Here is a 27,777-nt window from a genome sequence, read left to right as displayed (position 1 = left end):
TCGGGACGGGGCAGCCCATCTGTCTAGCTTCAAATCAACCCGCACAACCAGTGCCTGGGATATGTCTATACGGAGGCCCAAGTCACATACCAGAAAATTAACCGGATTAAAGCGCACAGTTCCACGCACTTAGTCCCACCACCTCAGAAGGAAAGCTGTACCCATTAAGCAGTCACCCCTCATTCTACCCTCACCATCGGGACGTTTAAGGATCGATGTGGACAGCAACGTTATCAGGGCATCATCAAGAAGAACGGTCACACCTGCCGACCGGCTGCGGGCAGAGGCGCCCTCCGGGGCGGGCAGGGCTGAGGGCCAGCTACTCTCGCACGACGTGGGGGCGGTAGTTGGGCTTGACGGCTTCCGCCAGCTCCCGCGCGTACATGTCGTATCTGCCCGTCATCTGGAAGGAAGCAGAGCAGGTGCCTCAGAGGTGCCGGTTATACATGTCCTCGCACGCGCCACCACCTCCTGCCACTAGAGGGCAGCAGGGGACAGGAATGCCTCCCGAAGGTTCAGGTTGTAAGACAGAGGCAACCCGCCTGATCTCCAGGCCTGGACTCCGGGGCTGTGGTGAAGATCCCCGATGCCGCCGTGACTCACACCCGGCCCCTCCGTCCTGTTCATCCCGGAGCTGTGACCTGCGCTGAGGCCGGAGGGGGACGGCCCTGTGGCCCTGCAGACCCCAGGCGAGCAGCCCGCAGCCCGGGGCACCAGCCAGGAGTGGAGACGTCCGGACGGGACGTGCACCGTGGTCTCCTGGCTCTGGGTCTGGGGGTCCGTCCCTCCACACGGCACCTCATCGTGGACACAGATGGAGGCTGCTCACACCCCAGCATTCCCTCCCCCCCGCCCCGAAGGAGCTTGTGCCCATCACCCAGCCTGGGAAGCCTGCTTTCAGAGTCCCTAAGGAGCAAACGTTCTTCTGGTTGTGGGTCCCAGCTCCTCATCGGCAGGTGCCTCCCTTCTCTGAACTTCCCGGGAGCGGAGGCGGCCGGGAGGCGGCCGGGGGCCATGCCTTGTCCGTCTGCCGAGGCTCTGAGACTCGGGGACATGCCCGGGACCCAGGTCAGGCCAACGGGAGCCCTCGTCTGGCTGGACCCAGAGCCCTGCTTCCCCCTGGACACGTGGGCAGTCATTCAGGCATGACAACGGGACAGTCACGTGCACGTACGATCTGCCTACACGTGGGTGCTGAGTCGGTGCAAACACTGCCCGCGCTGACTCAGCGATCTCCGTGTGCGCCGTGGTGACAGGCCGCCCTCCGCGGGGGCCCAGCCACGGCTGCCACTGCCCCCTGCCGGGGGGGGGGGCACCTACGTGCCTCTCCTGATTCCTGGGGTCACAGGTATTAGGTGTCCAGCTGCTCGGGGTGCACGTGAAGCCCCTCATTTTACATGGAAGCACGAGGCCCGGGAATAGGGGGGCTGCTGCGGCGACGGAGCGAGGACGTGGCCAAGCCCGGCCCCGACTCCCCTCCTCTCCGCGACCGTCGCCCTCCCTGTCCGGGCCTGGACCGCAGACCCGGCCACGGCAGAGCCAGACGCACGCATTCATCTTGTGGTGGTGCCAGCGGCCGGGAGGGAGCGGGACCGGAGGAGCCGGTCCATTTCAGGCCCCGACAGGTTAAACCGAGATGAATGCGTCCGCGGCGCCCGGAATCTGAACCGGATGAGAGGTCTGCTGAGGTCTGCTGCCTGGGCCCCGCTTCACCCGAGGCTGGCTCCACGTGAGCGGCCGGCGGGCAGGCCCGGGCCTGCAGGAGGCGGGGACCAGCCCTGGGCTCCACGCAGAGCCCCCCGCGGGCTGTCCCCCAGGGCCACCCCGCCGCTGCCGTGCTCAGCCCGAGAGCAGGATGGGGGCTCAAGCGGGGGACGCGGGACCCACCTTGAAGTTCCAGACGTCGTTCACCTGCCGGCACAGGTTGAGGTTGAGCTCGGCCACCAGCAGCCCGTCCCGGGTGCGGGAGAGGCCGGGCGTGCGGCTGCTGTCTGGGGCGGCCACGTAGCTGGAGCCGTAGAAGTAGCCGAAGTCCTTGTGAGCTGGGAAGCAGCACGGAGAGCGCGTGAGCTTCGCGGGCAGACAGCGGGGCGGCACGTGGACAGACGCCCGGCCCCGGGGACGCACGCCCTCCCCAGCTCTGCCAACGCCGAGGCCCCAGGACCTGCCTCCCCCCACCCCCCTGCGGCCCTGAGGGTCCAGCCCTCCCCTCTGCCTCCGGGACCGGGACCATGTCCCTTCTGTGTCCCCTTGAGGAGTGTCAGGCCTTGGCTCCCACCCTCAGCTGCCCACAGCCCACGGAGCCGCCCACAGCCCACGGAGCCGCCCACCGCCCACGGAGCCGCCCACCGCCCACGGAGCGGAGGGCTCTGCAGGGCCTCCTGTGCGGCCGCTTCCTGTGGTGGCCCCGCCAGCTGCCACCTGTGCCCTCGCTCCCCACCCTGCCCCCCAGGAAAGTGGGCTGACACCCGCCCCACAGGCCTGCCAGGAGCAGGGGGAGGGGGCAGGGCCCCGCAGGGACCAGGGCAGAGCAGGCGCCCAGGGGCCCTCATCCCCCCCCTCTCCCCCTCCCCCCCTCCCAGCCTCTCCCATTCCCCGGCTGCTGGGAGGCAGTGGGGCTGGGAGACCGAGTCGGGGCCTCGGGGGATGCTCCGGGGGCCCTTCGGGTTGGCTTTCCTGGAAATAACCCACGCGGCCACCTTGGGCTTCCCAGGGCACAACCTGAGCCTCCCAGGGGACCCTCCTCAGTGAGCGGGGCCTCTCCCCCCACATTCCTGGCCAGGCAGATGGGACCGGGAGGAGGGGTTCCTAGCAGAGACACGGTGTGGATTCCAGGACCCCAAGGCCATCCTCGCCAGTGACTGGGTGCCTGCTCGGCTCAGGGCAGGGGTGGGCGGACAGGGACAGAGGAGAGAGAGGAAGTGGGGTCTGGGCACCCCAGTCCCGAGGGAGGGAAGGATGGAGTCCCATCAGCCCTCTGATCCCCACGGGGAAGGAGCCATCACAAGCCCAGGACAGCCTGCGCATGCCCCGCACACCGGCCCCGCTGTGGCCAGGAGCCGAGGGCGCAGAGCGGGAGAAGCGAGGCCCCCCCCCACTCCTGCAGCCCGTGGAGGGGGGCAGAGCGTACCTTTCTTCCCGTCTCCGGAGGTGAACTCGTGGGGGAAGTACTCCTGCGGGACAAAAGCACGCTGAGCGGCCGGAGGTGGCACCCGCTCTGCTCACACACCGGGGCTGGGGCGGAGTCGGGCGCTAACGTGGGCGGCCTGGCCGGCGCTCAGGGCCATGGGCGGGCTGATCGCCGACCCGCTGAGGCCCGCGCTGGGCGGGACGCAGGCCAGGCCGCCCGCAGCGGGAACCCGCAGCCAGGCCCGGGAGGAGCCCCTGTGCTGGGGGACCCCGCGGAGGCCCCGGGCGTGAGGGGCTGAGGTGGGCGGTTGGCTGCGGGCGTGATGAAGCCCCTAAAAATACTCAGGGGGGAGGCGGGACGCAGCGGGGGGGTGGGAGGGTGGGGCAGCGGCTTTCTGATGAACCCACGTATGTGGCAGAGCTTCGACCACACGGGCTGCGTGTGACCGCCAGGGTGACTCACCCCGCCCCCCTTCCTCCTGGCGGAAACTGGCCCCCCCGCCCCTGCCCCCGCCATCCTGGGGCCGGGAGGCGGCGAGCGGCCGTCCGCGCAGTTTTCCGTCTTTCCCCCGAGCCTAAGGGAACCTCACGGCAGGTGAACGGAAACACCCGGGTCCTCTATGCTGTCAGATGAGACCCCTTTCCCGTGGGGACCTGGGTGCTCTCAGACAGTGTTCTGGTGAGCGTGCGCCCCGATGGGGAGCGTGAGGAGGGTGACCGTGACGGATGCGCTGTGTGTGGCGGCCAGGGCCATCCGGCGTGGGGCCCGCGGGGAAACCGCCACCACAGGGCAGGCAGCTTCCCCTCCGGGGCCGGGACCCCAGGCGCACAGAGAGGGGCAGGAGGAGAGGGGCGCCATGTCCCCGGCGGCAGACAGCACCCCTTCCCCGCAGGCTGCCCGCCGCGCGTGGCTCCGTCCCCTCCTCGCACCCCTGCGGGCCCTCACCTTGCCCACGCGGTTGATGGCGCAGGTGAAGCAGTGGTTGGCGATGGCCGCGTTCCTGGCCTCGATGGGCCACATGGACTCGCTGGGAGAGAAGAACGAGAGGAACAGGTGCCGCTTCCCCCCACATGGCTGCCCGGCCCGAGCTGTGGCCCTGCCCGCCTTCCCAGCCTTTGGGGGGAGGGGGAGGGACAGCCAGGGAGACCGGCTGTGCCTGTGGGTGGCCCCATGCTCAGGCCCAGGCGGCCTTTGGGAGGCCGGCTGCAGGCAGGAGCAGCCCTGGGTCAAACCTCGCCCTGAGCCTCAGCTTCCTTTTCTGAAAACCCTCGAAGGGAGATAGAGACCGAATGACCCTGCAGGCGAAGCTTCCAGAGGGGCTGGTGGCAGGATCCACACCTGTTACTTCTCCGCCCCCCTCCTCCCGGCGGAGAGGAGCCCGCCCCCAGGCTGGGCAGAGCCTCACCTGGAAACAGCCCCTGCGAAGGCCCTGGCCCCCCTCTCCCCCCACCCTCCACCCCCCACCCCCGCCCCCGCCCCTCTGTGTCGCTGGCAAAGCAGCCCCGCAGGGAGACGCTCAGGCCAAGCAGCAGGGACCCCGAGGGAGTGTGGGCCGGGGGGAGGGGGAGGTCCTGCAGCAGGTGTCACCTCCCCTTTCCCGGGGCCCCTTTCCCGGGGCCTTTCCGGTTTCCCCTTCCGAACCCCCGTCTCTAAGCAGAGGTTCCCGCCCTCTCGGCGGCCCAGGAAGGAGCAGCCTCCGCGCAGCTGAGCTGGGGGCTGCCCTCCGTCCAGCACCTGCACGGGGAGGGGACGTGGCCCCAACCGGAGACCCTGTTCTCCTCCGCGCCAACTACAGTGGGCATGCTCAGTGGGCCCGCTCAGTGGGTCTGCTCAGTGGGCCCGCTCAGTGGGCCTGCTGGCCGCTGATTCTCTCTCTCTTTTTTAAAAATATATTGTTATTGATTTCAGAGAAGAAGGGAGAGGGAGAGAGATAGAAACACCAATGATGAGAGAGAATCATGGACCAGCTGCCTCCTGCATGCCTCCACACTGGGGATGGAGCCCACAACCCGGGCCTGTGCCCTTGGCGGGAATCGAACCGTGACCTCCTGGTTCCTGGGTGGACGCTCAGCCCCTGAGCCCCGCCGGCCGCTGATTCTCTCCTGTCTGAGGAGCATCACCGAGGCTCGGGGTGACAGGCATAATGCCCGCTCGGAAAGACGGAGCGACTGGAGCTGAACGCCCGAACCTTCTCTCCCGTCAGCGCGCACCTGGGTTAACCAGGGAGGAGGGGGGGGGGGGCGGCGCTGTCGCCAGCCTCGTGCTCAGGAGGATTCACGCGTCTGGCGAACAACAATCACGGGCTTGATTGAGGGGACTCATTTGGCTGCTTTCTCCCCAGCTGCTGCGCGGAGCTGACAAAACTCTGAAGAAAGGATTTTCACAGAAACACGCCCGTCAGTGACATTTGCAGGGAGGGAACAGACAGTTGCAGGGCGAGCGGCATAAAACATCTCCCCTGCAATTCTCCAGGGAGGGCGTGCTGCGTGGGACTCAAACCCACAGCTGGCGGCGAGCTTGGGCTCCCAGAACAAGCGAGGGAAAGGAAGCGGGGGGTGCGTGAGAGCCCAGCACGTGCGGGAGTCACACGGAGCCCAGGGGGCCGTGGGGACATCTGCCGTATTCCCAGCGCGGCCCCGCGAGCCCCTAAAAATACTCAGGGGGGAGGCGGGACGCAGCGGGGGGGGGGGTGGGAGGGGGGGCAGCGGCTTTCTGATGAACCCACGTATGTGGCAGAGCTTCGACCACACGGGCTGCGTGTGACCGCCAGGGTGACTCAGTTCATCAGAAAAGCACGTCACGCCCTGGTCGGTGTGGCTCAGTGGATAGAGCGTCGGCCTGCGGACTGAAGGGTCCCGGGTTCGATTCCGGTCAAGGGCATGTACCTTGGTTGCAGGCTCCTCCCTGTCCTGGGCCCTGGTCATGGCGCATGCAAGAGGCAACCCATCGATGTGTCCCTCACATCGAAGTTTCTCTCCGTCTCTCCCTCTCCCTTCCTCGCTCTGCAATCAGTGGGAAAATGCCCTCAGGTGAGGATGAACAACAGAGAAGAAAAGGCTTTGTGGTTAAAAGCAAGGTTCAGAGCCCGGGCGGGCGTTAAGGACCCTCCGCTCCGACTCCCTCGCTCGCTTTGTGCCCAGGAGCCTGCCCTCCGTGCACTGGGTGCTGCACTGGGTGCTGCCGGCAAGAGGCTAGGCACTGCGGGGCCCCCGCCCCCAGCACAGGGGCTGCGGCGGGGGGAGCTGACGCTGGCCAGACACCCCCTGCTCTGGCACTGGAGAAGGTTTGTGAATCCTGATGACTAGGGGGGGAGTGGGGTCCTTATCACCTCCAGGCTCAGAATCGCACAAAGCACCTCACCAAGGGCAGCCCGAGGGACGGCAACGGGCAGGCGGCGCTGGTGTGTTTTCTGTTTCACGGAAAAGCTGGTTGAACATAAACACCCAGTCCCAGGCTCAGATTTGTTAGGCGTCCTGGTGGTGGCACCTGCCTGTTCCCCAAACCACCTCCGAGGACCCTCCCGGATGCCCGCTGCCCGGGAACCTGAGTGCCCGCTGCCCGGGAACCTGAGCGTCCCCCAGCCCTCCCGGATGCCCGCTGCCCGGGAACCTGAGCGTCCCCCTGCCCTCCCGGATGCCCGCTGCCCGGGAACCTGAGTGCCCGCTGCCCGGGAACCTGAGCGTCCCCCCGCCCTCCCGGATGCCCGCTGCCCGGGAACCTGAGCGCCCCCCTGCCCTCCCAGATGCCCGCTGCCCGGGAACCTGAGCGCCCCGATGGTGGCCGAGGGGTTGAAGATGATGTCGGCCCCGTTGACGCTGTACATGAACCAGTTGAGGGGGTGGTGCCGCCCGTAGCAGATGTTCACCGCGATCCTCCCGAACTGCGTCTGGAACACGGGGTGGCCCAGGTTCCCCTCCATGTAGTACGTGGACTGGAAGACAGAGGGCCGGGGGTTGATCTTTTTCCTCTTAGAGGGAGAGAGAGAGAGACACATCCATCGCTGCCTCCTGCACGCACCCTGGCCGGGGATCGAGCCCACGGCCTGCGCATGTGCCCTGACTGGGAATCCAACCGGGACCTCGGTCCATGGGCGATGCTCCAACCAGCCGAGCCACACCAGCCAGGGCCAGGGCCAGGCCCGACGCGGAGGCCTCTGAGCTGGGAGGTCTCCCTGGCCTTAGACTTGGCAGGAAAAAAACACACAAAATATCGCCAAAAGTGACCCTCTGGGTGTGGCTCTCCTTTAAGTTCGAAACTCCAATGTCCTCCAAAACCAACAAACAGAGAACCCCAGACACAATAGCCACGAGCCAACCCAGGGGACATCCCCGTGTGACGTCAGAAAACACCCAAAGCGACTTCCTCAGGGTCTCAGGCTCAGCACTGGTTGGGTTCCGGTCACGGTACAAGGAAAGGCTGAGGACTGGTCAGGGTCAACGTGAGCTGGTCAATGTCCTCACCAGTCACATGTTCCTATAAAAACGGTTAGAGCCCGGCTGGCGTGGCCCAGTGGTTGAGCAACGACCTATGAACCAGGAGGTCACGGTTCGATTCCCGGTCAGGGCACAGGCCCGGGTTGTGGGCTCCATCTCCACTGGGGGGCGTGCAGGAGGCAGCCCATCCATGATTCTCTCATCACTGATGTTTCTCCCTCTCACTCTCCCTCTCCCTTCTCTCTGAAATCAATAAAAATATTTTTTAAAAACATAAAGGTTAGAGCGGAAGGGACCAGAGCTCATCGAGAGCACCCCGCCCGCCCGGGGGGAAGGCGGGAGCCTCAGTGGGCACATGACCTGCCAGCTCACGAAGGCCACTCTGAGCCTGGAACTCCCACCCTGAGAGCGCTCGTCCCCGCCAAGTCCCTGGGCTCCCGGCAGGCTGAGGGGTCCCTACAGGCAGAGAGGCGGAGGCCGTCCTGCCGTCCCTCCCCCCTCCCTCGGGTGCTGGCCCTGGGACACTGTCATGGCCGGCGCTGTGGGGGGCGGAGGGAGGGCGGGGGTCGTAAGCCGACCTGTCCCGGAGCATTTCGCTCCCTCCCATTCATTTCAGCACGCAGCAGGGGCAGCGACCGGGGCGTGCCCACGGGTGGACGCTGACGCAGATCCTGGTGCGTGAGACCAGCCCTTCCTGTCTTCGGAGCTAACCATTAATCCAGGGTAAACAGGCGCGGGCACATCTCCCGGCCCGGCCAGCTGTCACTGAGCAACGCCGAGCCTTCCCTCTCCCCCGGGGACCTCGCTGGCTCTGCGGGTCCTTCCTCCTCTGCCTGACCAGCCGAGAGCGGCTGGACCCCCCCAGTCAGGGAGGGTCACGGTGGACTGGGGCCGCCACGGCCGGAACGGCGGCTCAGACTTCAGATCGTGGGTTCTGGGTGGAGTTCATGTCCCTCCTTCGTAGGCCCACCCTCTCCATCCTACCAACCACAGATCAGCATTAACCAATCCAAACAGCTCCCTCGACTGAGCCCCTGATCGCAGGCACGAGGCCCCGCCTGACCCGCGTGCAGAGCCGCACACACCGCCCAGTGTCACCAGCACGTGGCAGTGGCTCTCTCGGTTCCCACGTGACCACAGACAACACCCGCCCTCCACACCAGGGTAGACCGAGAAAGGCGAGGAGCTCCCGGCCTGCAAGCGGCCGCAGGGATTGGCTCCCGTCTGTGCATGACTGCTTTGGGTTTACTGTTCATACCACTTCCTTCGAAGGAGAATGGCAGGAACCCGATCAGGTGGTATTAAAAAATAAAAAGCCTCTGTGCTAAAGGTGCTTTGGCCTCTCCCGGGAGTCCCCCCGCCCCCGAATCCTATGCACTCAGGTGATGCAGGGCTATATGGGGGAGGGCCCCCGAGCCCTGCAGCCCCACTGTGCGCTAGCGTCACATGACGTGACACGACCCGGCACAGAACTTCCGGACAGAGAGACCCCCTGAGCTGGACGAGGGGAGAGCGCGCAGGCGGGGCTGGCCGTCGGGGCGGCTCACCTCGTTGAAGTCGCCCACTCGGGGGATGTGGTTCTTCCTGGTCTTGCCCAGGACGGCGCCCGAGTTGGAGATGACGACCGCCGTGTTCCACAGCACGTCCCCGTGCTCCCCGTCCCGCTCCAGCATCGGGGAGACCACCACCATGTTGTGCTTCTTTGCCAGCTGGGGAATGAGAGACGGGGCCGAGTCCGACTTCCCAGTCAGCGGCCGTGGGCTCCTACTGAACGTGTCAGTGCTTCGTCCAGATAACTGGCCTCGCTCGGGGCCGGCACTGGGCGCTGGGAGGACGGGATGCCCGTGCGGCCTGAGGCCCGAGCTCAGGGCCGCGGCGCCACCGCTGCCTGGTGCGCTGCCGGGGGGAGTGAAGTGGTGCGCCCTTGTGCCAACAGCATGGCGGTTCCTCAAACAGGAAAGGTATGGAATTGCCACGGGATCCAGCAATTCCACTCCTGGGCGGAGACCCAAAAGCACGGGAAGAAGAGGCTCGAAGATCTATTCGCACACCGCGGTTCACGGCAACATGACTCACCACAGCCAAAAGGTGGAGGCAAGCCAGTGCCCACCTGTGGGTGAGGGGTATGGCCACACCATGGAGTACCATTCAGTCTTAAAAAGGGAGGGAAGCCTGACACACGCTACAACATGGGTGAGCCCCGAGGACATCACGCTAAGTGAAATAAGCCCGTGGCAAAAGGGCCAACACGCACCGTGGGAGCCCGCTCCCGTGCAGGATCCACAGTGGGCAGACCCGGACGCGGAGAGGGAAACCGCAGCTGCCGGCCGCTGCGGGCGGAGGGCAGTGTTCATGGGAACGAGTTTCAGACTGACGAGAGGGGGAAGTTCTGGAGATTTATGCACAGCACCAGGAGTGTGTATGTTGAGCTGGACACTTACACAGGATTAAGATGGTAAGTTCCATGCTATGTGTTTTTAATACAATAAAAAATAAAAGAAGAAGAACCACCTTACGTCATACAGATATTCATAGGAGGCTCTGATACCGAATTCCGTTGTCTCAAATGAGAGCATCATCCGGACCTGGAGACCGGTGGGATGAACAGCCCCAGCCAATCATTTGTCTTCTACTCTAACTAGCCAATCATTTGTCTTCTACTCTAACTAGCCAATCATTTGTCTTCTACTCTAACCAGCCAATCATTTGTCTTCTACTCTAACTAGCCAATCATTTGTCTTCTACTCTAACTAGCCAATCATTTGTCTTCTACTCTAACCAATCGTTTGTCTTCTACTCTAACTAGCCAATCATTTGTCTTCTACTCTAACCAATCATTTGTCTTCTACTCTAACTAGCCAATCATTTGTCTTCTACTCTAACTAGCCAATCGTTTGTCTTCTACTCTAACTAGCCAATCATTTGTCTTCTACTCTAACTAGCCAATCATTTGTCTTCTACTCTAACTAGCCAATCATTTGTCTTCTACTCTAACCAGCCAATCATTTGTCTTCTACTCTAACTAGCCAATCGTTTGTCTTCTACTCTATCTAGCCAATCGTTTGTCTTCTACTCTAACTAGCCAATCGTTTGTCTTCTACTCTAACTAGCCAATCGTTTGTCTTCTACTCTAACTAGCCAATCGTTTGTCTTCTACTCTAACCAATCATTTGTCTTCTACTCTAACTAGCCAATCATTTGTCTTAGACTCTAACTAGCCAATCATTTGTCTTCTACTCTAACTAGCCAATCATTTGTCTTCTACTCTAACTAGCCAATCATTTGTCTTCTACTCTAACTAGCCAATCATTTGTCTTCTACTCTAACTAGCCAATCATTTGTCTTCTACTCTAACCAATCATTTGTCTTCTACTCTAACTAGCCAATCATTTGTCTTCTACTCTAACTAGCCAATCATTTGTCTTCTACTCTAACTAGCCAATCATTTGTCTTCTACTCTAACTAGCCAATCATTTGTCTTCTACTCTAACTAGCCAATCATTTGTCTTCTACTCTAACTAGCCAATCATTTGTCTTAGACTCTAACTAGCCAATTATTTATTTAGACTCTAACTAGCCAATCATTTGTCTTCTACTCTAACTAGCCAATCATTTGTCTTCTACTCTAACTAGCCAATCATTTGTCTTCTACTCTAACTAGCCAATCATTTATCTTCTACTCTAACTAGCCAATCATTTGTCTTCTACTCTAACTAGCCAATCATTTGTCTTCTACTCTAACTAGCCAATCATTTGTCTTCTACTCTAACTAGCCAATCATTTGTCTTCAACTCTAACTAGCCAATCATTTGTCTTCTACTCTAACTAGCCAATCATTTATCTTCAACTCTAACTAGCCAATCATTTGTCTTCTACTCTAACTAGCCAATCATTTGTCTTCTACTCTAACTAGCCAATCATTTGTCTTCTACTCTAACTAGCCAATCATTTGTCTTAGACTCTAACTAGCCAATCATTTATTTTAGACTCTAACTAGCCAATCATTTGTCTTCATCTCTAAGTAGCCAATCATTTGTCTTCGACTCTAACTAGCCAATCATTTGTCTCCGACTCTAACTAGCCTGTCATTACCTCTGGCCTTAAAGACAGTGGGGGAAAGTGATGCTATGAGCCATATAACGGTGCCATGAGTCCCCAGGCCCTCTGGATGCAGACAGGTGTCCCCTGGTGCCATTTCTCGTTCCCACTCTTCCTCTCCTCTTCCTCCAGCCCTGGTGCAGGCGTGCCATCTGCAGTCGCCTCCTAACCAGCCCGGCCCTCTTTCCTCCCACAGCATAGAATCAACCACGTGGTGGGTGAGAGATCCCCCCCAGAACACTAGTGTTTGGAATCACAACGAAGTATTGACAGAGTCACCATGATTACAGTTCTGCTCGGAAAACCCCCCAAAATACGTAGACACTCTGAAATGGGCTGGGGAGGAAGGAGAGGAGTTCTCTTCAGTTGAGAATGAAAGGCATTTGGCCTCTCCTCGTGGGGATGAGCTCCTGTTTGCATCGTAAGGTGCTTTGGGGAGCAGTTTCCCGAGGACCCCGTTGCCAGAGCATAAAACCCGTTCTCTCCCAGCGTGCCCCTCGGTGGTCTCGGTGCAGGCGCAGTTGTGCGACCGCCACCACAATCCAACGGCAGCACGTTTTCATGACCTCAAGTGGAAACCCGAGACGCATTAGCGGTCGCTCTCCACCCCCTCCCTGTCCAGCCCCTGGCAACCACTAATCTGCTTCCTGCCGCCGTGATTTGCTTACTCTGGACATTTCACATAAACGAGGCCCTACAACACGTCTGATGAGGTTTTAATCAGGAAAAATGAAAGCCAGTTTCCACGTGGAGGAAGACGGGCCACCGGAGAGGCTTACGGAGCCCAGGCAGACAGCAGGCGGACGCGCCGAGGGCTGGGCAAGGGCCCACTTTGTCCCTGGCCCCCGAGTGCCAGCTCGGCCACGTGCCGCTGCAGAGCCTGCCACGGGGTCCCCCGGCCCACCCGCCCTCCCCTGGCTGAGGCTCCCTTCCCGGAAAAGGCCATCAGGGGCTCTTCTGGCTCCGAAACGCCGTGATTTTAAGCGAAAGTACAACTTTTAAAAAAGGGCAGTAAACAGCCTTATCTAATCTGATCTGGCACCACCACAGCCGGCAGGTGCTCCCCGTGGGGGCCACGCCCAGCAGCGGGGGCCTCGCTCTGCGCCCGGCACGTGTCTGGCAGCTGCCGCCGGGGAGCAGGTGGCGTCCTACCTTCTGGCAGAACCTGGTGGTGGGCCCGTCCTCGGCTGACTCGGCAAACTCCGTCCACGGGAGCTTCTCTCTCGTGCAGAACGCGAAGGGCATGGCTGCGGGAGGAGAGGCTGGCATCGCACCTGTGCTCAGGGCCTCCGCGGGAGCGCCTTGGCCTGGCAGCGGGGGTCCCCACGAGAGCACTCGGCCCTGAGCGCCTCGGGCCGGCTTCCAAGTCCCCCTTTCCCCCCCCCCGCACCCCCGACCTCCCCACCCTCCGCCCCCAGCTCTGGACAAAGGACACACCCTAAGCTTTCAGGCTTCATAGCAAAACGAGGAGAGGCCAGAAGCCTCACCTGTAGTCTTAACAACAACTGCAGCACGGACTTGAACAGACACCTACCCTCCCGTGTCACCGCAGCCTTGGGCACCGAGCGGAGAGAGGGGAGCCACCAAAGGCCCACAGATGGAGGAATACCAAGTGTACCGGTTAATGATGCGGATTAACCATCAACCGGTTAATAATGCGGATTCTTTTCCATAGATGGAGTTACACATATGCTGATATAGATGCGATTTGATATGTATGCTATTTTGTTGTATTGACAACAAGCTTCAAAATCTCGTATGTCAAATTTTCTGAAGGTGTTAACATCATAGATATTTTTACATTTAAAAATGTTGAATTTCGTGCCCAAAAAAAGAGCATTTGCGGGAAGTTTTAATTCATTACTTTATTTTGAAAAGTGCTGCTGAAAGTGATCGTATACTTCGGGAAGCTTACGGTGAACATGCTCCATCTCAAGACACGTGTGAGCGCTGGTTTAAACGCTTTAAAAGGGATGATTTCGATGTGAAAGACCAAGAACGTCCAGGTCAACCGAAAAAGTTTGAAGACCAACAATGACCAGCATTATTGGATGAAGATACGTGTCAAACTCAAAAACAACTCCCAGAAAGATTACACGTTGCTCAGCAAACAATTTCCGATCGTTTACAAGCAATGGGAAAGAATTTAAAGGAAGGAAAATGGGTGCCACATCAACTGAACGAAAGACAAATGGAAAACCGAAAAGTCACCAGTAAAATGTTGCTTCAACAGCACAAAAAGTCTTTTTTTGCATCGAACTGTGACTGGCGATGAAAAGTGGATTTATTTTGAGAATCCCAAATGCACAAAATCATGGGTTGTTCCAGGCCAACCATTAACATCGACTGCAAGGCCAAATCGCTTCGGAAAAAAAAAACACTGCTCTGTGTCTGGTGGGATCAGGAAGGTGTGGTGTATTATGAGCTTCTAAAACCAGGTGAAACCGTTAATACTGATCGCTACCGACAACAAAGAATCAATTTGAACCACGATTTGAAAGTAAAATGACCAAGATGGGTCAGAAGACACGGCAAAGTAATTTTGCTTCATGATGATGCACCAGCACACACTTCAAAACCAGTTAAAGCCACGTTAAAAGATCTTGCCTGGCCCTAACCTGTTTGGCTCAGTGGATAGAGCATCGGCCTGCAGACTGAAGGGTCTTAGGTTCGATTCCGGTCGGGGGCATGTACCTTGGTTGCAGGCACATCTCCAGTAGGGGATGTGCAGGAGGCAGCTGATCAATGTTTCTCTCTCATGGATGTTTCTAACTCTCTATCCCTCTCCCTTCCTCTCAATAAAAAATCAATAAAATATATTAAAAAAAAAAGAAAAAGATCTTGCCTGGGAAGTATGAACCCACCCGCCGTGTTCACCAGACCTTGCTCCTTCAGATGACCACGTGTTCCGATCGATGGCACACGCACTGTCTGAGCAGCACTTCAAAACGTACGAAGAAGTGGACAATGGGGTCTCTGAATGGTCTGCCTCAAAACAAGAAAAGTTCTGTTGGGACGGTATCCACAAATGACCTGAAAGATGGGGGAAATGTGTGGCTAGCGATGGACATTACTTTGAATAAAGCACTTTTGATGTTTCTCTTGAAATTATTGTGTCTTCTTTTATTACAAACCCGCATTCTTAACCGGTTACCAGCTAATCCGCATTCTTAACCGGTTACTAGCTAATCCGCATACCGGTTAAAATGCAGACACCGGTCCACGGAGAAGGAAGAGAATTGTTAGCACCCCCATTCCTTCCAGTCCCAGGAAGCCTGGGAGGAAGACAGTGTCAAGTGCAAAGAGGCCACCGGTGGCACCGCCCCCTCTCAGCAGCCAGGGGTGGTGGCCAGGGAGGTGCCTAAGTGGGCAGGAGGCTCTGCCAGCAGCAGCCCGGTGGGGGCCTTGGCGGCAGGCTCACGACTCCCCAGGCTCCTCTTCAGCGAAGAGAGATGAACTGTCGGGAGGAAGCCAACAGAGGAGCTGTTGACAGCAAACCCGTCCTTAATGAGCATTCCTTCTCAGCTTTCAGAGCATTAGGGGAGACTCGGCGCCCCAAGAGAATAACACCTCCCTTCCGACTTCATGTCAGATGGAGGAGCGCTCCCGATTTCTCCGTCTCCGCTCTTCCCATTTTAATGGCTTCGTTTCCTGTTTACACAACCACCGCCATGTAAACAAACTTTCCAAAGAAGGATGTGGGACAGAGGTGGGGGGGTAGGGGGGCTGGCTGCCAAGTCCCAAGTACAGTTTCCAATTCGAGGGGAAGGGGGTTCCCCATTCATTGAACCAACCCTCCCAGAGTCAGGCGGTGAGCTTAGAGCTGGCCCTGCCCGCAGGAGCTGCCAGCCTCGACAGAGCAGCTGAAGTATAACCTGGGGGGGGGGGGGGCTGCAGGACACCACAGAATGCCCTGTTCTGTGCCGGGGAGTCCCCAGGGCCTGTGCGAAGCTGTGATAAATGAGTGGGAGTTTTCCAGATCCAAGAGAAGGGAGAGCGTTGGTTAAACCATCCAATGACTACTGTTTAGTGTCTGTCGTACACCGGGATTGTTCGAGCCACCGAAGAGAAACACGGGGCGGGGGATGAATAAACAGAACGTGGCCCATCGTACAATGACGTGACCGAGCGACACCCAGACTGGCCGCGCGCAGCCTGCAGTCTAATGGAAGGGTCAGGAAAATCGGAATTGACGTAACCAGAAATGTGAAAACCCTGAGAGAAACGCCTGGGTACAGACGGCAGGCTGGACTCGCACCGTGACCCTTTCCTGAAACCCCACCCGCGTGGCAGAACAGGGATTTTCATGTGAAGATCGAAACCACCAAGATTGGGGCCCTGGGAGAGGCACCAGAGCCACAACATCTAGGAGGCCGAGAGGACATCTCAGAGGACAGAAAACGGAGTCCCTCCGGCCATGGAGGAGCCCAGGAGGCACCCTGCCCTCCACCTCCGGCCCCTCGCAAGCTCAGGAGCCAGGGGCGCCGCGTGGCCCTGAAGGTCGGGAGGCGGGGAGGGTGACAAACCAGCAGGAGTGGTTGCAAGTCTGTTTAAGAAGCAGTTGGAGGCCCAGATCCAGCCTCTACGAGGAGAGGCCGGGAGGCGCCCCGCCCGCCCTGCAGAAGGCCACGACGGGCTCATTCTCCGGAGAGAGTTGGGCAGAGGGTCGCTGGCCCTGGGGAAACCAGGACAGAGAACGGCATCGTGTCCAAAACAGAGGGGTTAAGTAAACACCAGTGTTCTGGACCCCTGTTCTCCTTCTCTCCTTGGCAGGCGATTAGAGGGATCTTCTCCGGAGCATCTGACCGGCCCGAAGAGAATGACCTGGAGACAGGACCGTGGGGGATTGCGTAACCAATAGCGGAACTGGGTCACCCTCCCATGAAGCTCGATGAAGAAACCCTCCTGCAAGCTCCGAGACTGCAGTCAGCCTGTTCACCCCCAAGTCTTAAAATAGAACCCATTGGGGGGGGAAAAAGACCAAAGGAGTAAGAAGGGACTCTGGAGGAAGAAAAAAGTAATAATTCTTAATATCTTCAGAGATAAGAGAAGATACTGCAATTATAAAATAAAAACAGGACGTGATAAAAAAGGAACTTTCAGACCAAAAGAACTCTGATAAGCTCAAAATATGAGAGCAGAAACCAAAGACTGAATAGCAGGCTGAATGACAAATTAGGTAAAATCTACCAGAGAATTGAGGGGGGAAAAAAGAGATGTAAAATAAATAATAAATAAATAAATAAATAAATATAGGGATTGAGCCCAGAGTTCCAATATCCTAATAGCAGGATATCAGGAAGAAAGCAGAGAAAAAAAAGAGGGGAGAAAATCACTAATGAAACAATGTAAGAAAATTTCCTAGATCTGAAGGACCCAAATTTCTAGACTGAAATAACCCATGGAGTGCTTAGAACAGTGGATGAAAATAGATACAACAGCACATCATAATGCAATTTCAGAGAATCAGAGAGAAAGAGGAGCTCCTACAACCTTCTAGAGAAAACTACCTGAAGCCAGAAGACAATGGAGCGAGGTGTTTAAACTTCTGAAGGAAAATGATTGCTGACCTAGAATTCTATACCCAACCAAACTATCAACCAAGTCATAGGAGAAAGGTCCCCAAAAGGTTACCTCCTATGTGTTCTTTCTCAGGGAGCTACAGTTGACCCTGAAAACACAGGGGTTAGAGGCACCAACCCCTCCAGCAGTTGAAAACCTGTGTATAACTTTTGATTCCCCCAAAACTTAATGACTGATAGTCTATCGTTGACCAGAAGCCTTACCGATAACATAAACAGCCGATTCGTACATATTTTGTGTGCTATATGTATTATATACTGTATTTTTACAATAACGTAAGCTAGAGAGAAAGAAAATGTTATTAAGAAAAGAAAAAATATATTTGTAGGACTGTACTGTGCTGTATTTATTGATACTGTAAGTTTAGGTTGCCTGTTTAGATGGAAAAAAAAAATCCATGTATAAGGGAACCCTCACAGTTCAAATCTACATTATTCAAGGATCAACTGTACTCCACCTAAATGAAGGAGCAAAGCAAACCAAGAAAGAGGAAGGTGTGGGAGGGGAGAATACAAGAGCAAGGCAAAGGGACTCCCCAGGATGACCGTGATGGGGAACCCCAGGATGACCCTGGCCAGCAGAGGGGATGCCCAGCTCAGACCCGAGAGAGTCAGAAGGCCGTGGGACACGTGCCTTCCAGGAGATGAAGCCAACAGACAGCTTGAAGAAACTGGCAGCGAGTTGGGGTAGAATTTGCGGCAAGTACGCAGAAAACAAAGCCAATTCCAGGGGAACTGAAAGCTGTCAGGGAAAGAAACCCAGGCCCGAGGAGCGCAGCTGGAGGTGATTACAGAGGTCACTGTGCTGGCTCTTGGGGCCTGGGACCTGGGCAGTGCTAAGGCGGAGGGGCCCTGGCCAGTTCAGCTCAGTGGACAGAGCATCGACCTGCAGACCGAAGGGTTCCAGGTTCGATTCTGGTCAGGGGCATGTACCTCGGTTGCAGGCTCCTCCCCGGCCCTCTCTCTTAAAAAATAAAATTAAAAAAAAAAATACAGTGGAAAAATCCCCTCGGGTGAGGGTTAACAAAAGGAGGAAGAAGTGCAAACAGATTCAGAAGGATTTGGGAGGAAGGACTGATAGGACCAGATGACAGACGGGGCGTGTGAGAGGGAGGGAGAGAGGCTGGGCTTCCTGGGTTCCTGGTTTTGTTGACAAAGAAACTTTCTGTGGGTGAGAAAAGACAGGAGACTTTAAAAACCATGGAGCCGACGCTATCAACATGGAGATAGAGCAGCATTGCCTGAGGGCGGCTGAGAGCCCCCACACACCGCCCCGCCCCCCACCAGAGACACTTACTCCACGCCTCCTGGAAACAGATGATGTTGACCCCGCACATCGCAGCCACCTCCACGATGGACTCGATGCGTCTGTGAAGGGCGGAGACCTGGCGATTTAGAAATTGAGGGTTAGGGGAGCGTGTGAGATGTCACTACCCAGCAGTATCGTCAGTTTGGCTCAAATAAACTCACAAATTCTCTACAAATGTGGACGTTTCTTACATCGGCATTTGCTGGCAAGATATATATATATACTAGAGGCCCAGTGCATGATTGAATCATGCACGTGTAGGGTCCCCTACACGCTTTCGCTTTCGATCGTGGTGGAGCTGGGTGCCTGTCTGCTGGTGCACCCAGCTCCCCCGCTTTTGATGGTCCGCGGCGGGACGTGAGCTTGCTGCCCCAGAGGCCCCTTCTGTGCCGCAGCACAGCCATGGTGCAGACACTGAGCTCGCGCCACCACTGGCGACGTGAGCTCAGCATCCTGCCGGCCCAATCGGCTACCCCGGCCACCCTGAGTCCCGCCCCCTGCACCTCCCTCTGGCCCAATCGTGGGCGTAGCGGAGTGATGGTAATTTACATATTATCATTTTATTAGGTAGGATATATATATATATATATATATATATGTGTGTGTGTGTGTGTGTGTGTGTGTTTTAAATTTCAGAGAGGAAAGGAGAGGGAGAGAAACATCAATGCTGAGAATAACTGATGGGCTGCCTCCTACACACCCCCTCCTGGGGATGGAGCCCACAACCTGGGCACATGCTCTTGACTGGAATCGAACCTGGGACCCTTCAGTCTGCAGGCGGACGCTCTACCCACGGAGCCAAATCGGCTAGGGCTGCTGGCAGGATTTTAAAGAAGCCCACCCAGGACCACCCCGCAGGCCCAGACCCGGTGCTAGGTACCAGCACGGGCCCCTTGCGCCCCACCCTGCGTCAAACTGGGTGAACTCGGAGAGGACATCCAATAAAGACACTCTCCAACCTGGTCGGAAGGGACCTTATCAGGCACCTGACCCGAATGGACCCCTAACCTTGCCTCTGCCTCCAGGGGCATCAGAGTCTCCTCCAGGACGGGAAGCTGTGGGCATCAGAGGTAGACAGCTCCCCCAAGGCGCTGCCGAGGCGTGTGCACACACACCTATGGATTGAGGTTGAACTCAAAAACTATTTTGTCTGTCTTTCTCTGCCTGCTACTGATGATTAGCCATCATACTTATATTTTTCTTCAGGTTTTTCTATATAATCCAACTGTTTAGGATTACTGAACATGTGTGTATAAGATAACGGCTAACACTCTTGCTATGGCTTATGTAAATGTTATATTAGATGCAAAATAGAGAAAAATGAGACAGACAGCAAAACTCAGATCATGATGTACCTGCCCTTGCCCTTATGGGGAAAATTGTGCCTCAACTCACATTCCATGGTGACAGGATCGCCCGCCCCGTCCCCAAAGGTCAGCAAGAGGATGTTGATATGAAGACTTCCTAGGAATGAGACTTCCTAGAGCTGTGAGTCCGCACTATCCCAGCCAGAGCTGGGCCAAGCCAGAGCTGGGCCATCGGTGCCTCCTTCCGACTGACTTACAACCAAAAGGGGGAATTGAGGGCAAAGAGGGGCTCTATGGGAAGTGACTTCACAGGGTGATCTGATCACAAATTCCTAATTAGGCAGGTCAGGTTGGCAGTCGCTCCTCAGGCCTACCCCTTCCTCGGCAGAAGGTCGTCTTTGTCGTAAGCAAGTCCTGCGCTCTGTCCTTGTCCCTGGGCGTCTGGGTGAGCCCGTCTTTGAGAGGACTCTCCCTCTGACCGCTCAGTGGAATCTCGGGGACGACACTGCTGTCCAGCTCCTGCCTTGCTTCCCCCCACCTTCTCACGTGACCCTCTTTACATTCCCTCCTTAGTTTCCAATGCCCCAAACAAACTGCGGATTGTTCTTCTCGGGGGGCAAGATTTGCGATTTTGCTTCCTGGCAATGTTGTCAGTTTGGGCTCAATTAAATTTATAAAAATTCTCTAAAAATAAATAAAACCCGGGGATTAGAGCACGTGAGTTCTATCGGTGGAGACCCTTTTAGAACTCATCCCGCCCACAGGGAACCACAACCCCTCCCCCCGACTGGGTCAGCTGCTGGAGGGCGAGCAGGGTCGGGAGGTTCTGACCGCAAATTCTGTCACCAGGTCCAAAATCTACATGACAAGGGGGAGCTGCAGAGGCTCTGGTGTCCCTCACACCCTCGCTACGGCCTTTCTCAGCCTCAGTGTACCTGACTGGAGAATGGGGAGCACGCTGCCTGCCTCGTGGGGTTGCCAGAAGGATGCATTGCTATGAAGTTGGTGGTTACTGCAAGAATAGGGGGTGGGGGGTACACCCAGTGGGCCTACCACACTCAGGACATCCCCTGGTTTAACTGTTCCCTCGCCCCTGCCCCCCGCCCGCCATCCCACACTCCAGGCTTCAGGAAAGCCTTATCCTGCCACTTCTAAACCTTGTTTGTTATCCTCACCCAAGGATATTTTCCCATTGATTTTTAGGGAGAGTGGAAGAGAGAGGGAGACATAGAGATAGCCGTGTGAGAGAAACACATCGATTGGTTGCCTCCTGCACGCGCCCTGACCAGGTCCCGGGCCGGGGAAGAGCCTGCAACCTGACCGAGGTATGTGCCCTTGACCGGAATCGAAACTGGGAACTTTCGGGGTCCGCAGGCCGAAGCTCTATCCACTGAGCCACACCGGCCAGGGCCTGCGGCTTCTATTCTCCTGTGTGTCGCTCATCGTTGAATGACTCGCCTTTCTCAGCTGTGCCCTTGGCCAGGGGTGTGCTCTCCCCTCCCCTCCACCCCCCTCCCTGGATGAGCTGTCCGTGTCACCCGCCGTGGGGGGGGAGCGTCTCCTGGGAGTCCCGAGGTGCCCCTGCGGCGGAGCTGTTCCCATTGCGCCGTCACATTCCTCCGCCGCCTGTCACTCCCGTGGCCCCAGGAGGGGCGTGTCCCCACCTTCCCGGTGTCCCCAGCACCAGGGCGGGCTCCCGGAGACGGTCAGCAGGGTTTGCTCGGAGAAAGGGACCCAGGAAGCCGCTGATCACCGGGAGAGCACGCACTCTTCACGGCGCTCTCTCCCCTGCAAGGCTCGCCCCCGGGCCCACGGGTGTTTGCTGGGGCTGACAGCGTGCAGAGCGGGATGCTAGGGTGGCCCAGCACCCCTGCCCCTGACAACCTGGGGCCGTCAAGGAGACATGTTGACAATCAGCTCATCTGAAAATCAGGAACCTTTTAATCCAACCAGAGCAGAGGAAGGCCCGGCCGGCTGGGCTCAGGGGTTGAGCATCAACCTAAGAACCAGGAGGTCAGGGTTCGATTCCCGGTCAGGGCACAGGCCCGGGTTGCGGGCTCCATCCCCAGCGTGGGGCGTGCAGGAGGCAGCCGGTCCATGATTCTCTCTCCTCATTGGTGTTTCTATCTCTCTCTCCCTCCCCCTTCCTCTCTGAAATCAATAAAGATATATTAATAATAATAATAAAAAGCAGAAGAAGAACCGATGTGAGGACAATGCAGAAACTGGACCTGGAACCCAGCTGACCTCTGGTGTCTCGAGAACCCCTAGGGATCCCGAGCATGCAGCCGCCGGAGGACGCCTCTGCAGAGAGCCGGGCGGTGTGAGCAGCCGGAGGAAAGCTGCGAAGACGTGTACACAGCACACCGCCCGCGTCTGTGCCGGCAGGTTTCTTTAGGGAAACAAGGTGCCGTCCCGTTGACAGCCCCTGTAAGCTCATAAGCAAACGCCTCTCACATTCCCGCAACCCCGTGGCACTGTCAGCTGACAGACACCTGGGTACAGAGAGTCCCGGCCTGAGGGACCAGGCAGAGGAACTCGGGGACAGAAGGGCGGGCGGGTCCTGACTGGTGCGCGCTGGCGGGAGGCTGAGGCGGAGTTCCGTGGACAGTGCGAACCAGCCACCAGGACTCCATCCCCAGGGGAAATGGAGGAAGCAGAGGTGGAGGTGGAAAGGTGGAGGTGAGAAGCGAGAGGAGGCAGAGAAAGGGAAGGAGGCAGAAGAAAAAGAAGAGCGAGAGGGAGACACAGGCAGAGGGATGGGGACAGGTCAGGGCAGAGGTGTCTGGGCACTCCATGTGCCTGGTGGCCGAGACCAAGTGGCCGGCAGGGGGCTGTGGATGTGTCCCAAACACGGAGCGGGCCCGGCCCGGGTGTATATTTAGGGGCAAAAGCAGCCGCACCTGCTTGGCCACGGGGGCATCCGCGGGCAGGGGGAGTCTGTTCTGCACGAGCCCCACGCGCACGGTCCGCGGGCCCCGCAGCTGCTCCTCGGCCGCCTCGAAGGCGTATCCCTGCAGCTCAAAGTCCCCTTCAGCGGCAGATTCGAAAGCCCTGCTGGGCAGGTCGAGCTTCCTAAATGGGCAGAGAGAAGAGGGGAGATGATCGGCATGCGCGCTGAATTAAAATCCCCCGACCCCAGTCGTTCATCAGGCAGGGAAGAGGTCACGTGTCCTGGCAGGAAGGCACACAGAGCCCGGGTGGCGTGGCTCAGGGGTTGAGCATCGACTTATGAACCAGGAGGTCACGGTTCGATTCCCGGTCAGGGCACATGCCCAGGTTGCAGGCCTGAACTCCAGTGAGGGGCGTGCAGGAGGCAGCCGGTCCATGATTCTCTCTCATCATTGATGTTTCTATTCCTCTCTCCCTTTCCCTTCCTCTCTGAAATAAAATAAAAATTTTTAAAAAAGAAAGTACACAGAGCCCTAGCCAGTTTGGCTCAATGGATAGAGCATCAGCCTGCAGACTGAAGGGTCCCGGGTTCGATTCCGGTCAAGGGCACATGCCTGAGTTGTGGGCTCCATCCCCAGTGGGGGGCGTGCAGGAGGCAGCCGGTCCATGATTCTCTCTCAGCATTGATGCTTCTATTCCTCTCTCCCTCTCCCTTCCTCTCTGAAACCATTAACCCTTTGCACTCGCTTGCTTTTTTCTCGATTCCTTTATTCTACTCGGGATTTAATTTTTTAAATACCCCAGATTTTACAAAGTGCGGCAGTAGAATAAAAAACTTGAGTTTCCTTTCATACAAACTTATTTATTTGGATTTTTTAATATTTCAAATTATTGATACATTCAAAGAGTAATTTTAATCTCGACATCCAAGTGCAAAAGGTTAAAAAAATATATTTAAAGAAAAAAGCAGGCACACAGAGCAGACCAATGGCAGGGCGCACGTGTGGGGACTGGAGTGGGGCCTGGAGGAGGGGGAGGGCCTGGACCCGGCCCGGAGTGGGGACTAAGGCTGCCGGTCACTGGGGCATTCCGGCAGGTGGCAGAGGTCAGACCTGGCCCAGGGAGCGGGGAGGGGAGCGGCAGGGAGCCGGTCAGGACCTGGGGTTTTGGAGTGGCTGAAATCAGGGGGAGAGGAGCCTCGGCCATCAGCATAGGAGCGAGGAAATGGGTTCCCCAAAATGCCTGTGGACTGGAATCAGAGGCTCTGCTGAGCCTGGGGGGAGGTGCGCCGTGATAAGAGACGGGGGCTGTTGAGAACCGGGCTCAGGGAATGGCTGGGTGGGGAGGCCGGGACTGAGAGCGGGACAGAGGGCCCTGTGGCCTCACACCGAGGACTGCAAGTCTCCCGGGATTCCCGCCGTCTGTCTGCTGCTGCTCCTTCGGGGGCCGGTCCCCCGCTCAGTGCTGGGTGGGCCGGCGAGGGCCCACGTGTCCGGGCTAAAGGCCCGAGCGCTCCCAGGTTTGTGGTTTATGAACAAAGGCCGGCGGATGATTGACGAGGCCTCCGCCGGGAGCGCCCGCTGGCCCCATGGCAAGCACCTGCGGCCTGCGGCGAGGCCCCGGCGGGGAGGCCTTGCCATCTAGGGACGCGGCGGTTATGAAATACCCAGGGAACACATCAAAAAACAACCTGACAGCCATTATCTAATAATAATACCTCCCTCCCACCTGAAGTCACTTTCTTCAAGAGGTTTCTTTCAAAATCACAGGCCTGTCAGCCAAGCCCCTGCCGCCCCTGCCAGGCAGCTCCCACCTGACAGCCTGACAGCTCGGGGACGGGCTCCGCCCCTGCCAATCAGCTCCTCTCCTCGCAGCTCAGAAATGACAGCGGTGCCCACACCTCGCCCCCTTCGCCGTGACTGCCTCGGAGCCGGTCCTTCCCCCCCGCAGGGGCCCCTCCATCGCGCGGGCTCAGCCCCAGGACCAGGCCCCGCGGTGGACGGAGAAGGCCGTGACCATCAGCCTAAGTCCACGCCAGGGAGCCGCACCCCGCTGTGGGTCTCCCGCCAGGAGGAGAGCAGGTGGAGGGGGTCTGGTCTCGGGTTTGCAGCCCGGCTATCACCATCACCTGGTGATGCCCCTCCGCCGATCCACTGCCCACAGCTGCCTGCTCTCCCCTCTCCCGCCACCGCCTCCTGCCTCCTCGCCGTCTCTGCTGAGTTCCGCCTCCAGCCCTCAGTCCCTGCAGACACTCTCTCTCCTAGGCCTGAGGCGAGGCGGGCCAGGCCCCTCCGCTTTCTTGGGGCTCTACCTGTCCTCAACGTTCCCCCACAGCAAGATCTCCCCGCCCTGGTGTTATCCAGGGGGCTCGTCGCCAAGCCTCGGAGAACCCGTTCAACCCTTGAGCCCCATTCCTTCAAAACAGGTGCTGTGCCCACCGAGGGTGTGGCTGGCGGCGTGGTGGGGCGCAGCTCAGCCACCACCGAGGAAGGGCAGAGACCAGCAAATGAGCCCCAACCTCACACAAAGGCGGGGGGGGGGGGGGGCGGGGGAGGAGGAGGACCTGTGCTGCCCACCCCTTCCCTTGGTCCCTATAGTTGGGGGTCTGCCCGCCACCCCACATCCTGCTACGAAGGCCCCCACCCCTCCTGGGCTCGCCTCTAACTTCAAGGAGGAAAGCCCCTCATGTCCTGTCCTGGCCCCAGCACCTTCCAGGCCCTTCTCCCGGCCCCTACCTCTCCACCCGGGGTCCAGGCACATGGCACAGGCCGGGGCCCAACTCCCGCCTCCACAGCAGCCTCTCGCTTCTAGAACGTCCCCTCTCCCCGCGTTGGAAATAATTAGATGAGAGCTTTGTTACAAACGAAACACGTGCTCATGGGGGGAATCGAACAGTGAAAAACGACATCAAATGAACAATGAACCCCCCGCTCCATCCTACCCCTCAGCCCCCATCCTGAACTCCAGGGATGACCCACCCAATTTTTTTTTGGGGGGGGGAGCAACCAACATTTTTGGTGGCCTTGTTTCAACAAGGCTGAAAAAAGCCCCCCCCCCCCAAACAAAACAAAAAACCCACAAACCTATTCTCATCCCTCGCACAGCAGCCCGAGGTGCCCCTTGCTTTAAGACACCTGGACACGTCTGGGAGCCTCCCCTGTGGCCAGCCCCGACAGGGCTGGTGGAAAGTGGTATTCCCGCATGAGCACACTGGGGGGGGGGGGGGGGGGGCCTCGGAGGTCACCCGGTCCTGGCGTCCTCTTTGGGTCTGAAGCGGCCTTTTTGGCCAAGTTCTGTACCACCCCCACCCCCAAAGGCCGCTGTCCTCCTCCACCTCCCGCTGGCAATGAAAACACCTGTGGATGGGAGGCCTGGTCTCCCTGCAGCAAGGCCACAGCCTGGGCAGCAGGGAGCCGCCGATCCAGTCCACACCCTCACGTTGCTGCTGAGCTGATCAGGTTCCTGCCTTCCTGTCACTGCCAAGGCCAGGGAGCCCACCAATGGGCAAGGAAGTGAAAGGACCGTGAGTCAGAGTTTGGATTTCATTGCAAAGAGTCATGGAAATCCCGTAGAGACCTTTAAGCAAAGGAGCAATAGGCTATGGTTTACATTTTCCGGTTGCTTCGAGAAAAGGGGAATGAAGAGAACCCGGGGTGGGGGGGGGGGGAAGGGGCAGTGTCTTCCGCCTTTGTAAACCCAGGGTCCAGCAGGGCAATGCCCTCAGAACGCCCAGGACACTGCGAGTGGGAAAACATTTGCACTGAGCGTAGTCACCAACTCCCATGGCTTGCCAAGTGGGAAGGGTTCCCTGACCCCCCAGGTTCAGCAGGCCTCCACCTCCAGGGGACGCCAGAGGCCTGCCCCAAGGAGGGGCTGGGGCTGGGCCACCAGGTGACCTGCGGGGGCTCCGGCTGGAGGCTCTGACCAGCACAGACACCAGAGTACAGGCTCTGGGCAGAGTCCTGATCACTGGAAGCGAGGAAGGAGAGTGAGGTGGCCACAGAGAAAGCCTCAGGGAGCAAAATACCCGTCCTTTCCCTTCCGGTTCCGGGCAACAGCGGGGGAGAAGTGGCTCGGAAAGGTCACGCCAGCCTTGCCTGGCCCCCGAGCGGCCCAGAGCCGGCACATCTAAACTTCTAATGGTCTCTGCTTGCCTCTCGGGACTTCGTTCCCGCCCCTGCAGATCCTGAAGCAGCGGCCTGGTCCCCGGGCCCACATTCCCCACACTCGCCGGCCCCAAGGTACATTCCCGCCCCCCGCCCCCCAGCCTCTGGGCTCCAGACCTGGTCTCCTTGCCATAGAGAAGGCGTTTCACCTCCCTCAAGTCTGCGGGCGGCAGGTGCTTCTCCAAGCTCTGCTCCAGCGACTCCCACTCAGGCTCCGCCATGGCTGGAGATGTCCAGGCCCAAACTGCCTGCCCTTTACCCCCGGCGGGGAGCAGGAGGAGGAGGAGATGACCAAGTCCACAGACGTGCCCTCCCCCTCGATGCTTTACCCTTCTGCCCCCAGAGAGCTCCCTGAAGACACGCCCCTCCTCATGCCTTCGCAGCGCGCAGCCAATCAACGCTCCAGAGCTTCCCTGGTGGCCCCGCCCCCTGCCCTTCGCACCTCCCTCGGCACGCGCCGGACACGCCCCCTCCACCGCGGGGCACGCCCCCTACCCTTCGCGCTTCCTTCGGCACGCGCCGGGACACGCCCCTCCTCGCGCCTTCGCAGCGCGCAGCCAATCAGCGCTCCAGAGCTTCGCGGCTGGCCCCGCCCCCCCGCCCTTCCGGCCGCACGCGCCGGACACGCCCCTCCACCGCGGGACACGCCCCCTGCCCTTCGCGCCTCCTCAGGCACGCGCCAGGCCACGCCCCCTCAGCCGCTCCGCCCGGGGAGGCTCACGCCCCCGGTGCCTCCGTCGCTGCGGTCCAGTCCCCTCACCCTGGGGCTCTCGCTCGCCTTCCGGTTCCACCTCTCACCTGCCCCGAGATGTCGGGGCGGGACCGACCACCGGGAGCGGAGGTGAGGCGGGCGGCGGGTC

At 58.5% G+C, this 27,777-nt stretch overlaps 1 protein-coding gene across 1 annotated transcript; it reads right to left on the bottom strand.

Annotated features, from left to right (window-relative positions):
• Positions 1 to 264: 264 nt before the first annotated feature.
• Positions 265 to 27,138, bottom strand: UPB1 (beta-ureidopropionase 1). Its single transcript, XM_054712668.1, has 10 exons — positions 27,035 to 27,138; positions 22,763 to 22,934; positions 18,541 to 18,628; positions 12,814 to 12,908; positions 9,111 to 9,272; positions 6,892 to 7,061; positions 4,076 to 4,157; positions 3,131 to 3,173; positions 1,888 to 2,042; positions 265 to 403 (listed from the first exon to the last, which is right to left on the bottom strand). The coding sequence occupies exons 1-10, from the start codon at positions 27,136 to 27,138 to the stop codon at positions 320 to 322; spliced, it is 1,155 nt and encodes a 384-aa protein (XP_054568643.1). The 3' UTR covers positions 265 to 319.
• Between the last annotated feature and the right edge of the window lie 639 nt (positions 27,139 to 27,777).

This window comes from Eptesicus fuscus, chromosome 23 (genome assembly GCF_027574615.1).
Source record: "Eptesicus fuscus isolate TK198812 chromosome 23, DD_ASM_mEF_20220401, whole genome shotgun sequence".
NCBI lineage: Eukaryota > Metazoa > Chordata > Mammalia > Chiroptera > Vespertilionidae > Eptesicus > Eptesicus fuscus.
Note: the sequence above shows the minus strand (reverse complement) of the source record. Positions and strands in the feature narration are given on the sequence as shown.

What these genes read in the sequence shown, in the direction of transcription:
- UPB1 (XM_054712668.1), bottom strand. Translation starts at nt 27,138, where the DNA reads ATGGCGGAGCCTGAGTGGGAGTCGCTGGAGCAGAGCTTGGAGAAGCAC. An exon ending in GCCACCATCGGGGCGCTCAG is followed by an intron (nt 4,158 to 6,891) that starts GTTCCCGGGCAG and finishes CTTCTCTCCCAG; the next exon opens with CGAGTCCATGTGGCCCATCG. An exon ending in CTCCGGAGACGGGAAGAAAG is followed by an intron (nt 2,043 to 3,130) that starts GTACGCTCTGCC and finishes GCTGCTTCCCAG; the next exon opens with CTCACAAGGACTTCGGCTAC.